This window comes from Artemia sp. Qi Xiang Cuo, chromosome 15, assembly GCF_049724085.1.
Source record: "Artemia sp. Qi Xiang Cuo chromosome 15, ASM4972408v1, whole genome shotgun sequence".
Classification (NCBI taxonomy): domain Eukaryota; kingdom Metazoa; phylum Arthropoda; class Branchiopoda; order Anostraca; family Artemiidae; genus Artemia; species Artemia sp. Qi Xiang Cuo.
The window spans coordinates 31850197-31864904 of record NC_142808.1 but is presented as its reverse complement, the minus strand read 5'-3'; the positions used below and the strand labels follow the sequence as shown (position 1 = coordinate 31864904).

General features: G+C 34.6%; 1 protein-coding gene across 8 annotated transcripts in view; it reads left to right on the top strand.

Moving 5' to 3' along the window:
- The window catches only part of LOC148943554 (serine/threonine-protein kinase PAK 3-like), a 90220-nt gene that overhangs the window by 65678 nt on the left and 9834 nt on the right, over window positions 1–14708 (top strand). For all 8 annotated transcript variants that reach the window (XM_089101846.1, XM_089101844.1, XM_089101845.1 and 5 more), the window contains 5 exons: window positions 3124–3371; window positions 5702–5888; window positions 8483–8608; window positions 9420–9569; window positions 12824–13006. In XM_089101846.1, the coding sequence (XP_088957972.1) occupies window positions 3124–3371; window positions 5702–5888; window positions 8483–8608; window positions 9420–9569; window positions 12824–13006 (894 nt within the window). The remainder of the gene's footprint in view (window positions 1–3123; window positions 3372–5701; window positions 5889–8482; window positions 8609–9419; window positions 9570–12823; window positions 13007–14708) is intronic.

Here is a 14708-nt window from a genome sequence, read left to right as displayed (position 1 = left end):
TTTGTCTTGTTTTTCTGTCTTGTGAAAAAAATAATGTTTGTGATTCTTTGGTGTTTACTTTATTGTTCGAGTAGGGTGAATGTATTCAGAATATTTAGCATATAATTTGTCAAATTAGTTTTTATAAAATTATGAAAAGTAGGCTACTCTAAAAAAAAAATTTCTATTTGTTCTATATGGATCATTGTTTTGGGTGAATATTCTTATGAATGCATCTAGTTAGAATCAGTCAAATAAATTGGTGCTAAAATCTAAAAATAAATGATCTTAATCGATTTTCGTTCTGAATGGCAATCGTTCGTTTGGGTGACGCCTACAAAATCGTTAGGTAGTTCATATTGATTTTATTCCTGTTCAAAGCTCACTATTTGCTTTCGTTTCTTATGCAACCACTTAGATTCATACTGCAACTATCTAAAGCTTGTTTTGTTGTTGTTTTTATTTATGAACGACCTCTTTTTCGATGACCGAACTATAACAATTGTGTTTAATAAGAGAATCTTGTCTCTTAGATTTTATTAATGTCAAAAAAGAAATGAAGAAAAAGATGACTATAAAAGTATTTGCGTATTTGAACAAATACGGTGCTTCAGTAAAAAAAAAAAAAAAAAAAAAAAAAAAAAAAAAAAAAAAAAAAAAAAACTACAACAAAAAAACAGCAAAGAGTAATTTTTGAATTTTTCTTGTCTTCAAATCCATACCCGTACAGTTTCAGATCCTAGAAGATAGCAAGAATAAAGTCTTGAACTTTTCGTGGGAATAGTTTCTTTTTAGGATTTAGGTAAGAAAAGGCTGCTAAAAACTTAACGTGTGAGCAAGAATGCAGAATAATAAATATTCTTGCATAAAGAATGCAAGAATGCTTAATGTGTGTTAGAAGATAGTAAGAATAAAGTCTTGACCTTTTCGTGGGAATAGTTTCTTTTTAGGATTTAGTTAAGAAAAGGCTGCTAAAAACTTAATGTGTGAGCAAGAATGCAGAATAATAAATATTCTTGCATAAAGAATGCAAGAATGCTTAATGTGTGTTAGAAGATAGTAAGAATAAAGTCTTGACCTTTTCGTGGGAATAGTTTCTTTTTAGGATGTAGTTAAGAAAAGGCTGCTAAAAACTTAATGTGTGAGCAAGAATGCAGAATAATAAATATTCTTTCATAAAGAATGCAAGAATGCTTAATGTGTGTTAGAAGATAGTAAGAATAAAGTCTTGACCTTTTCGTGGGAATAGTTTCTTTTTAGGATTTAGGTAAGAAAAGGCTGCTAAAAACTTAACGTGTGAGCAAGAATGCAGAATAATAAATATTCTTGCATAAAGAATGCAAGAATGCTTAATGTGTGTTAGAAGATAGTAAGAATAAAGTCTTGACCTTTTCGTGGGAATAGTTTCTTTTTAGGATTTAGGTAAGAAAAGGCTGCTAAAAACTTAATGTGTGAGCAAGAATGCAGAATAATAAATATTCTTGCATAAATAATGCAAGAATGCTTAATGTGTGTTAGAAGATAGTAAGAATAAAGTCTTGACCTTTTCGTGGGAATAGTTTCTTTTTAGGATTTAGGTAAGAAAAGGCTGCTAAAAACTTAACGTGTGAGCAAGAATGCAGAATAATAAATATTCTTGCATAAAGAATGCAAGAATGCTTAATGTGTGTTATAAGATAGTAAGAATAAAGTCTTGACCTTTTCGTGGGACTAGTTTCTTTTTATTATTTAGGTAAGAAAAGGCTGCTAAAAACTTAATGTGTGAGCAAGAATGCAGAATAATAAATATTCTTGCATAAAGAATGCAAGAATGCTTAATGTGTGTTAGAAGATAGTAAGAATAAAGTCTTGACCTTTTCGTGGGAATAGTTTCTTTTTAGGATTTAGGTAAGAAAAGGCTGCTAAAAACTTAATGTGTGAGCAAGAATGCAGAATAATAAATATTCTTGCATAAAGAATGCAAGAATGCTTAATGTGTGTTAGAAGATAGTAAGAATAAAGTCTTGACCTTTTCGTGGGAATAGTTTCTTTTTAGGATTTAGGTAAGAAAAGGCTGCTAAAAACTTAACGTGTGAGCAAGAATGCAGAATAATAAATATTCTTGCATAAAGAATGCAAGAATGCTTAATGTGTGTTAGAAGATAGAAAGAATAAAGTCTTGACCTTTTCGTGGGAATAGTTTCTTTTTAGGATTTAGGTAAGAAAAGGCTGCTAAAAACTTAATGTGTGAGCAAGAATGCAGAATAATAAATATTCTTGCATAAAGAATGCAAGAATGCTTAATGTGTGTTAGAAGATAGTAAGAATAAAGTCTTGACCTTTTCGTGGGAATAGTTTCTTTTTAGGATTTAGGTAAGAAAAGGCTGCTAAAAACTTAATGTGTGATTGCATATTGATGTTCCGGAAATCTCGGATGTTTTCATATATAATATGCAATTTGCATCAGGTTGTCTGAGCTAGAAGTTGCCAAATATCCCATACCTTCTAGAAGAAAGTACACAAATTAACGAAGCCAATAAAGATTAACGAGAGTAATGTTGTTTCATTGTACAATCTACATTTTTTGTTCAGGACAGGTTTATGCTTAGTGGCATGAAGTTGTAAAGCTGAGTTTAGAAGCTTTTTATTTTGCTTGGAATTGCATCGACTATGATTTGGTACTGCTGCCACCACCAGGGGTTTGCCCAAAAACTTATTCTGGCAAGGGGAGCCTGACCTCGTCTATTTTTCTTGGAAAAGAGTCTTGAACCCCCTCCCCCTCCCGAAAAAAATCGCTTACAAATCTCCCAAAAGAAAAGGTCGTGTAGAATAACACTTCACAAATGCGTATTTTTAAGCAGCAAATCGAAGTTTTTTTTTTCATCAAAAATCCAAAACAAACAATTTTAACTGGCAAAATACGAAGTTTCTCTGCAGTATTGAAGTTGTTTTTTTGTAATGCGAGATTAATCTTGAAAAAGCATGGATTCATTTCTATTTCCCAAGCAACATCCCTGAATCAAGATTTTTCATATAAAATATCTATAAAACTATCCTGAATTCAGTTTAATGGAAAATTTCAGGAGATTGAAAAAAAGTTCAATTAATAATTTTTTGTTAATTGTGTGAGAAGTTCTAATTTTAAATATTTGTGTCACTTTTTAGGATAAAAAGAAACTTGAAGATGATGAATATCCTGATTATGACCACGTTCCAGCTCCACTAGCTATTGTCGAAAGAAACCCAGTAAAAGTTGAAGAAAAGGAAGAAATCTCCTCTCCTCCAACTATTAGGAAAACACCGCCCAGTACTAACAGTAATGCAGTGAACATTAATTCGGAACTGGCGAAAATATGTCGAACCGGTGACCCTTTCCGACAGACTTATGTTAAAATCAAAATGCTAGGTGCTGGGTAAGTATTTTTGTTAAGTAAATATAGCTCCGAGCATAAATAAAATATGATTTGTTTCTAAAATGAATTTGAAAACTTTCTTGGCACCACAGTAAAGGTAATATACAGTAGCGAAAAGCTCTATACTCTCCAGTGAAAATTTTTGACACAGATCTAAAACTACACAAGATTCATGAACCCGCCTTCGCGCATGCGCAATGACAAATGTTTCCAGTGGAAAACCAAGTAGCAACTGAAACTATGGCTGTGACGTATATGCTCAGAGTCTAATTATGCGCTATGAAATGTACGTCATGTTTGAAAAAACATTTCACTACTGGTATATACTTATACTGGTGCGTACGAACTTGTGTGATCGATTTGACGAAAAAGAAGAAAACATTTAAACAATATAAAGCGAATAAACCAACTAAACTACAGTACATAAACGAAATAAACGGTTACAGAATAAAGAATTCAGAGTAAATTGTAGATTATTTTGCTTATTAGGGATAATGGCTGGGCCGAAAATTACGGCCGAACGTAAGACCTTTAGTTACGGCTTAAATTAGGGAAAGGGCTAGGAATGTCCTCTAAGGAGAGAGTATCAATTGAAGAATATTGATTCAGTCAATAGATTTATACTGTTTTGACAGTTGAACATGAACATAAATCAATCTTCCTCTTTAAAGGGCTTTGAGCTGAGTTTCTTATAAGGAGGTAAATAGATTAGTTTTAATTTTATTACAATCAGTTTCTTCCTAAACACAAAAAAAAAACTTCCTACAAAAAACTTCTTGATGGCCTCTTTTGAACACCATCTGTTCTGTTTGACAGTTTATTTACGTCATATTAAGTGTGATATGTCAAATGGAATAATGTGTATGTCTGTGTCCTTACGTAGTCATTAATGCCAATAAAACATGACAAAAACATCTTCAATATGCAATAAATCAGCGTAGTTGAAAAGGACAAGAGTAAATGTTTTTTTTTTTTCTCTTTTAAAGTGAATTGCATAATCAAACAAGTGTCAGACCCAAGTATAAAACGGATTTACTAAAAACTCCTTGAAAATATTAGTTGCAGTTTCTTGGAATAGGGAAAAGTTCGTATATTTTATTTTTTAACAGCTGCATATTGGTAAGCCGCGTTTAAAATCTCTTCTCTGGTAGAAATGTATTCCTATCAAGGGCGGATCCAGGATCTCTTTTAGGGGGGGGGGGGGTGCAAAATAGGTTGATCCGATAAACTTGCGTTATGAGCAAGTTTAATAAACGCAAACTTGCGTTAATTAAGTAAATTACACTACTTTAGACTACGTTAGGTCTGGATCCGCCACTGATTCCTTTCTAAGTAATATGCATAAATAATAAAAATGTGTTTTCTAATTTTGTTAGGCATCCACTGAACGTGAAGATTTTTAGTGTCTTTTATTTGCCTCCTCTTGCAGCCTCTTTCAACATATATACAGCCTATAATTATTACAGCCTAAAACTTAATTAGCCTTAATTCAGCCTAAAACAGCCTAATTACATAATATACAGCCTAAAACTATTTTTGCTCAGGGCTATAGAGAAAGTGACGCTTCGCTCAATCTGCTTTACATGAGTAAATATTTTTAGAAGAGCTTTCTGCTATTCCCTCCCCCCTCCCCAATTAGATTTTTTGGTATTGATACAGGCACAGAAGAAGGAATTGTTCCAATTTTGGTAATGCAACCTCAAGTATTTTTATTACCTTTGCATTTTAATAGATAAAATGTTGCTGCTACTAATGTAGTTGCAATTGCCCGCAGAAATTGTGTGTTTTCAGCCCGTTTTCGAATGGATGTTCTTACACCCAACACTTTTTTAAGTTTAGTATTTTCCTCGTCCCAGAGAAACTGATCCTAACATCAGGCTAAAACTCAGGGATTTTAAAAAATCCCCGTAAGTAATTGGGTTACTTTCCTAATTAAAGAAAAGACATTTTTACGTGAAGGAAAATATTAAAATTTTTCAATATAGGGATAATATTAGGAATACTTATTACTCTTATTCAAACTAACTTATTTAGTTGGTAAAGTCATTTTAGTTACCTCAAATCTATGAAATATCTGTGGTGACAACATTTTGTAAACATAAAAGTAGTTCCAATGATAAATAATAAGATGAATTATGAAGACAGGTCTAAGAACTGTGACATTCAAGAAAATACACCATGGGCTACGGATATTTTGCCTGTGTAAACAAAAAGCTATTAACAGTACAGCAAAAAAAGTGTTCAAAACTAATGAACAACCAAAAGAAGTGCGACCTCAACTGCTATTCCACTAATTGCATCCATGGTAATCAAAGCGTATTGTTTTTCAGGGCTTCTGGGACTGTTTACACAGCTGAAGAGAGAGCGACGGGTAACTTAGTAGCAATCAAAGAAATAGACATGACTAAGCAATCAAGGAAGGAGCTACTTTTGAGTGAAATAAAAATAATGAGAGAGTCCATTCACCCAAATCTAGTTAATTACTTGCATGGATTCTTCCTTGACACACGCTTATGGGTAATTTCTGAATATTAATTATGAAATAAATACTCATTTGTGCTAAAATACTCCTTTGTGCTAAATACTAAATTGTCTATACATTTGTGGTATAAGGGTGGTTGCCAAGCCATTGGAGTATTTTTTGTTTATTATGTAAAGAGCTGAACAGACGCAGAGTTTTTATTATCATAATTACCAGACGACTTTTTATATGAAGTTTAAAAATTAAAAATATAATGAAATTGAAATTATAATTTTTTGTTATTAAATTTTTCCGACATCGAGTGCGTGTTTTCATTATTCGTGTTACTGGACCAAAAGCCTGAAACTCATTTCCAGCTCAAATCTGCGGTCATTATGACAAGCGACTGCTAATGAAGCTGTTAGAAAGTTATCTCAAACTTCAATCTGCGAAGAGTAGCTCAGTATTTTCTTCTAATTTTTCCTTCTTAGTTTTTTTTTCTTATCATATGCGTTAGTATAAGCCGGATTTTGTCTCTGTTTATGTATTATTTACGGCACTGAAGTATACCACAACGCATATGTGCTGTCTGTCTAGCTTGTACGCATATTTTTGTCTTTAAATATAAAGGTTGTATTCTATTAATACGGTGTTTTAAGAGTGCACGCATACGAAAGATTTTTTTTTTTTTTTTTTTTTTTTTTTTTTTTAAGCTTGTTTCTTTTTTGTTTTGAGAGCATACACGTGCAAACGACAAGCTTGTTTTTAATTTGGTCTTTCTGATAGTATTGCAGGGAAAACGAATCGATCCCAATCCGAAATAAATTTGCCAGTTTTTCAACAAAACTTAGATGTTTTACTTTGGGCTGGTATTTGTTAGGCTATATTCCAGAAAACCCTTGCATACACTCATCGAAATCCTCGTGTCTAAAAGAAATAAGATTTCAAAATAATTCAGCATAAAAATTCGGCATGAGGAATTGGATATATCTATTCAATGGGGGGGGGACCCCTCTCCAGAGACGACTGGCCCAAACGGCTCCCTCCCGATTAAACAAAAAAACTAATTGTCTAAATTACATTCTTTAATATCTGTATTTGAAGGTTGAAAGAAAGGCTACTGTATGACATATAGACTGAAATAAAGTTTTCAGAGAAAAATTAATTGAATTTTATTGGAAGCTGTTCTCTTATCTAATTCTGAAGGTTACGTCTGAGGATTCTTGTAGAGTAAATATTAAATTATTATTATCGAATTTTATTGACTTGTATTTAGTCCCAAGTTTCTCTTTTTTGCTTTCTTTTGAAAGCAAAAATGTTTTGATTCGTAACCATGAGCTAGCACTTGAGGAATTCTAAAAGAATTTGTGTATATTAGCTACTCACCGCTTCAGTGATAAAATCTATTTATACGAGATAAAAATGCTTCCTTGTCTCTATCTCTATATCGAGGAATAGTATTGAAGGAGAGCAGGCTTAGAAAAATTTTCGCGATTTAGACTCTCGAGGTTGACTGAATGAGATCTGATCACATACTCTTGGTTGATATTAAGCAACTGCATGTTCGAAGTGCTATGACCATCTTTGATCACTTTTTAGTAAAAACACGGGGAAATTTTTTTCCAAGGTTTAACTCTACGTTTTTGCAATTCATTGTATGTTTTACATTAAAGTCGTTTAACATTAGCGTGAATGTTTCTCAATTAGCAGCCCTATACTACTATGATTCAAAACAAGATAATGGATCGACTTTAGATAAACATAGTTCAAACAGTTCAACTTGTCGTGATGGTGACTGGTAATGATATCTTTTGCACATTGCGAGAAGATCGGAGGTGCAACTAATTTTAGAGAGAAAGTAATGCTTCATATTCTCGTATCATGTTTGTTTAGGCTGAATTCTGACAGGAGTTGGGTTTCACTTTGGAAGCCGGATTTCACGTCGCCTCTCAAATTTTGTGTTGGTGTAGTGGGAGGAGGGGGTGGGGGGGGGCTAAAAAAACAATTATCCATCAAATATCGCCTCTCTAAGGCCCCATGGGACTTCACAGTTAATCTGCAAGGCAAACGAAAATATTTAGTAATTCAAATCTAGTAAAATTCATCTCCACCTAATTCTGTGTTCAAATTTTGTGTTGTTTTTTTTTTTTGGGGGGGGGGGGGTCTAAAACTGTTTTGTTTCCGATCAACAGATTGTCTCCACTGTAAGGCTCTATGAGACTTAGAATCTATTCACGGCTAAGTAGCAAGGTAAACCAGAAGGTCTTGTCATTCTAATACAGAAAAATTCATCTTCGCAAAAATTTGTTCCTTAACTGTTTTAGGAGTTGAAACAATCCGCTTTTCAGTTCTCTTTTCGCTAAATTTTTTAAGAAGAATTCTGTAATTTACATTTTCGATCAGAACTGTCATGCAGATTTAGCATCTTTATGTTGCTTCGCCGTTTTTACGCAGTGAAATTTACAGTTTTTTTTGTCAGAATTTAGCTTTATTGTTAAATATTTCCAGGTGATTTTGATAGGTTTTTCAACGTTTTGCAGGTTGTTTTACACTCAAAAACTGTCCAAGTACCCCACAATATATTCTAAGAAATTAAATTCTATGCATTGATGAGTAACCGATGTGCTTACGAGTTGTATGATATTTTCAGGTTGTTATGGAACTATTGGACGGTGGTCCATTAACAGATGTTGTAACTGAAACAGTGTTACGAGAAGGTCAGATAGCCGGTGTTTTAAACAAAACTCTAAACGGAATTGATTTTCTTCATAGTAAGGTAAGATCAAAAGGCAGACGTATTTATTTTACCCTTTGCCGGAAGAAATTTCCGCTATCATCCAGCCCAAAACCAAGGAAAGTGAATTAATTCCCAGATGAGTTGTTGCTGTTGTAAACAGCACAAATATATATACGAACAGTAGAGAAAATTCTTTTCAAAAAGGACACACGTCATAGTGCATTGAATGGGAAGTTCCCATTACGCCAGAGCAATAGTTTCAGTTAGATCATTCGATTAGATCATTCTCGTCGTAATACCGTGAACATTTGTTATTGCGCGCAGAGGTGGAGTCATGAGAGAGATCTAGATTGGTGTGTTTCAAAAATCTTTAATAGAGAGTATAGGACATTTCGCTACTATTCGTATATATATTTATGCTGTACTGTTGTCCCAAGAGCCTTCTAGATTAAATGCTAAGTCTTACTAGAAGTCCGAAGACAAAATGCTGTTGTATTGCAGTGGTGTATGTATTCATTCCTAGCTTAACGTACTTCCAGTTCGAGTTTTTTTTTCAGTAACTTCTTATTGTTTGTAATTTACATAACGTAGCAACAGTGCAAGGGTTGCGCAACTCCTTTGGAATTAGAGGGTCTTTAACCAAATTGCTCTGTGGTAACGATTCTACCTTCAAGCAGTCTGCAGGAATTCCCATGATTCTAAGATTATTTTGCAACAGTTTCACATCTCTTTCATGAATTTTCAAATTTTTGAATGTTCAGATGTCAAGTTTCTTTTTTTTTGTTTATAGAACTTCTACTTTGCTCTTCTACTAGCGTTTGATCTCATTCGAATTTACACTTTTTTTCAGAATATAATTCATCGAGACATAAAGTCGGATAATATATTATTGGGTTTAGATGGAAGCGTTAAAATCACGGATTTTGGTTTCTCGGCCAATATCCAGCCCGATGAACAGAGACAAACCATGGTTGGAACTCCTTATTGGATGGCTCCTGAGGTAAATATCTATTTTTTTGAACATCTATTGATTTCCAACGTTATGTATATAGCTCACCGTAGATAAATTTAGACAGTACAATCATTCCCTATCTCAACCATTAGAAAAGCCGGACCGAAATGCAAGTGCTCCAGAGAACATATAACAAGTATAATCATAAGCGACATTACTTTTTTTCACGGTTAGACAAGTCAGATTTCTCTTGAACGTGAAACTTGGCTGCACCTTTGTAACACAAACTTTTAAAGAATCCAATTTTAAATTAATTTATTCAAATACTTATATAGAAACCAGTAATTAGTAGTGTAATGTTATTATTAGATAGAAATTACAACAGTCCCGAGTTGGTTTCAAACGCATTTTGAGAAAGTTTCTGCCAAAATACGTGTTCCAGTGTAATATACACTGGACCGCTGATGGTAGATTAAATGGGAGAAGCTGTTTGTATGTGCCGAGAATGTAGTAGCCAAAAATTATTGAGTTTGATTATATTGTCTAAATTTATATACAGCGATATAGCTCATCCTTATAACCAACAATTTTTCCTAAAACAATAGTACACAAGTTACACAGTACACAGGTTAGAGGGTGACATAAAAGAAGCAAATCCTGGTCGTTTTTAACCTTTTTGGCTGTGAAAACTCCATAACAAGGCAAACCAGCAATCGAGAGAATATTCCCTTCAATGGTTCGAACCTGAAAGATCTCCTTTAAGAACCACATTTAGAATTGGGTGGATCACTATGAGCAAGCATGGGAAAGTTCAATGTAGCTAGTGAAGAAGTTCCAAGCAACTTGTCGCGTTAGGAAGGCGTACAGCTAATTTGGTCAAGAGGTTGTAAAATTATATCCAAGCCTACCTAAGATGTCTCGTACCCAAGCTGAGGCAGTGCTTAGATATACCCTGTGATATACTCTGTGAAGTCGGCGAGAGAATTCTAGTCATTGTCGCTTATAGCATAGTTTTGGGTCCAGGTAGACGGATCAGATCCTCACAGCTCTAAAATGCTATGCATATGGCTGTAAGGGATCTTTGGATGTCATGGGACCAGTCTAGAGACTTATTTTCGCTCGACGACGAATACTCCAGACCACAGACTCTCCGAATTTGTCTGTTATGGTTATGTCAAGGACAAAAGACTCGCGAGGAGTCTTGGGATCTTGTTTGACTCAAGGAAATTATTGTGGAGTTGACCAGGGCTATTTTTCAGTTTTTTATATTAGAAAGGCATGGACAACTTATCTTATGCTTAAAAATGCATGGTGTTAAATAAGTACCTAATCTCATAAATTTGCTGTGACACAGCCCGACATAGAATACCTCAAAAACGGTTCTTACCTCCTATTCTCATCTTCCCATTTCGAGAAACTAATGTTCTTTATTTCAGAATAAAGAGTAACTCGAGTAAGAGAGTAAGAACATGAATGGAATAAAAGGGACGACCCACACTGCAGATTTTGTTGAAAAATGCCTGGGACTTTACAACACGTAATTTTTGAATGCTACAGCACAACTGACCTGGCAGCAAATATCAAACGTACATTTGAAAGACTGAAGGCGAATAAAGATATTGACGAGCTATTTAAAGCCAATTATACCGCAACAGATGAAATATACTTGTTCAAAAGCATAATTGATTTTCTCGTGGATAATAATATTGTTTGAAGAGAGTGAAGTGAGTGCAGAAGAGAGCGAGAGCGAGTAGCAGGAGCCATATAGGGACCAGCCGGCCTACTGGCCTTAAATTGCTGGGAACAGGCAGCTTGAGTAATCGTACTTCCCACAAGCCATCCAATTCAATTGTTTCTTATTTTCCTTTTGTTCTGTTATATGAATTGTTTTTGTTATGTGAAAACCAAGTCAAGTTATTATATTCATTAACGATTGTAGAGAAAAAGAAAAAAAACCTTTTTATTTATCTGTTGGTTCTATTGATTTTCATTGCATTAATTGTGTATTTGGATGAAACCTCCTAGAAGCCGAAAGGAGTCTATTATAGATTACAGGTGCTGTTTTTCGAAAGAAGAAGAAGAAGCTGTAAAATTACAGGAAAAAAGCCATACGATTCTCAGATTTTTGTATGATGATTTATGTACAATTAACTGTATAGAGCCAAAATTTTATTTCATTCTGAGACCAAGAAGATGTCTAGAAAACTGAGGGATCGTTTTCTTCAGTCACCCTTTATTAATGAATTAAGCAAAGGCCTGTGACCGTTGGAAACATATTGACTTGGTCTTCTGAAATTTATGATTTATACATCATTTTAAAGTTCAGTGCGTTTATATTTTTAAATGATAATTATTGACGCAAAATAGCACGTTGGATAATCTGGAACTGTGAAAATTTGAACCTTCTTGGTGCCAAATTTGGCTGCATTTTGAAAATGCTCTCTGGAAAGTCTTCTAAAAAAATCAGCAACATTGATTCGTCGTCAGTGCAAACCCATTAGTACACCCAATACTGACAGTAAAATTAAGCCAAATCTTCAGATTGAGTAATTAAGAAAAAATTTTTTGTAAAGACTTAGGTTTTTGGTTATGTTCCGTTTCTCCATTTGTTGACTTAATTGTCCGCCTTCTTTTGAACACAATCAACCAACAATAAGTTTAAACAAAAACTACAACTATATACCATAACAACCATAAACAACTATATGCATTAATTCAAATGACAATGTGTCAATAAAGGAATTAGCATTGTGCATTTGAAAATGTGACTCTTCAACCTCTTTCAAATAAACTTCACTTTAAAACCAAAAAAAAAAAAAATGCTACGAGATACACGCCTCCTCCCTGCTCCCAAACATCTTGAGCAAAAATGTCTAATACGAGAAAAATTTTAAACACGGGATTGTCTGACCTGCCCTGTCGTTTCATGAAATGGCAGAGATGGGGGGGGGGGTCAAGAAATATCGGCTGATCAAATTGTATCATCTTCTGTGCAATAAACTAATTTTATATAAATTTTTACCAAAGTCCCAAGTCTTTTAATCAGAGATGCAAAGAGTAATAATTCTTGAAAGGATAACAGGAGACCCTTCCTACTTTTGTGTGGGATATCATTTTATAATCAAGCAGTTGGTCATTATTAAGACTCCAAAACTCTCGGACACATTTACCACTTTTGGCTTTTCTGTATAAAGGATAACTAAACACCTGTTAAAGTGTTACACTGAGTTTGTTCTTCACTGTTGAGCTTCCTAATGCTCATTTGAGAATTTCCTAATATTGGATGTACCTTTTTTTTGTAGCTTGTGAGTCGAAAGTCATATGGTAAGAAAATCGACATTTGGTCACTTGGGATAATGGCTATAGAAATGATTGATGGAAAGCCGCCTTACCTGGAGCAAACTCCGATGCGTGCGCTTTACCTAATTGCTGCCAATGGAAGGCCAACCATACCTCAGTGGGATAAACTCTCGTCGGAATTTCAAGTGAGTAATACCAGTTTCTCTAGTTTAGCATTGCTACTGTAGTTACCACAGTAACATTACCACATTAATATTTGGATGTGGTATGGATGCCAAATTGGGTTGATTTCCGCCGATAAGTCCTGATTTAGTAATCGTTTTCAGAAATCTGTATGACCAAAAATGTACAAAAATTCGGCCACTCAAACTAAATGCAAAATTCAGCTGCCGATTTAGGATTGTACAAAACTAAATTATGGAAGTACACCCAATCTGGTAGTAGTTTAATACAGAGCCATGAAATAAGCACGGAAGAGAGAGAAAGAGAGTGAGATAAATTACTCAGTCAAAAAAAGATCTATGAAGTAATGGGATCATGTATTTCAGGAGAATTTTAAACACCTTTGAGCTTAGAATCATTCGCCTGCTGAAACCAAAATCGAAACTAGACCACTGTCTTTCTCGTTGCTTCACTTTACTCTGCTTCCTTGAGGCTTCTGGTATGGCCCCACTATGGAGGTGCTTCACTCCATTAGGCAAATGACAAGCCTCAATGGAATCATTGTGTTATAAAAAGTATAGTATTAAGGGGGACAGAGGGAAACTTGTGGTGTTGTTATTTTTTTTTGTTTGGGGGGGGGGCTTGGTCCTAAGTCCCCCTCACCCTTGATTGTGTGAATTTCAGAAGCAACAAATTGGTGCGCCAATTAATTTCAAATTGTCGATGTCAAAATGATACCCATGTATTGAAATACAGTATTTCAGAAATAAACCACGAATCCGACCAAGTCATTTTTTCTAGATTTTTTTCTCAAGCACTTGACTGCCTTTCAACTTTGTCTGATAATATATAATATCATGGTTGTCTAGACCAGGGCTTCCTAGAGTTTTTCATTCACGACCCCATTTATGATTGCAAGTTCCTGGCGACCTCATATGAATATACGTGAAAGACACAGCAAAAAAGAGCACCATGTTTGGAGGCTATTGCCCCAGTGAAGCAGCACGTCGATTTACATCATTCTCCACTTCTAGCATTTTCTCGTAACCTTTAGCAAAGTAGTTTGAGCCTTGCGATATTTATTCCAAGAGATCCAGTAGGTTACGAGAGATCCCATAATTTAAAGGATGTGCGATGCGTTCTTAAATAGCTTCGTCGGGTCTAAAAATTACATCTGGTCACCTGAAGGCGGTTCAAAATCACCTTCAGTGGTTTGTAATGAATGTGCCGCTAAGTGGATTTTATGAGAAATTTTTCCAGCTACTTCAAAACTAAAAACATTATGACTATTGATGGATTGATCATCGCTTACGTTGAGTGAAGTTAGAGTGAAACATGAGTTCAAGTTTCGGATTCGTTCATGGAACTCTCTAGAGAGTAAGTGACGTCCTAAAAGAAGGCAAACCGATATCATTTGGATATGGTGAAGGTGGCAATGGAGTTCGACCATGCAAGCAGCAATCTTCAAATGAATTACCTTTCTTTGCTACTCTTTCCTCTGGAAAATAGAGGGCTCCACGGTGAGTACATACAACATTGAAAGATCCCAATGACCTGTAATTAACATTTGCGCAGTTTATGGCTTCTTTGTAGGTTTGTACTGGTTTTGTGTCGCAGGTTCATGGCGTCGAAGATTGCGACGGCGTTGTTCTTCTAATCTAAGATATCTTTCTTCTTCACTTTAATTTTTTACTTTCTGATTCTCGCTGTCGCTTGTCTTATAAC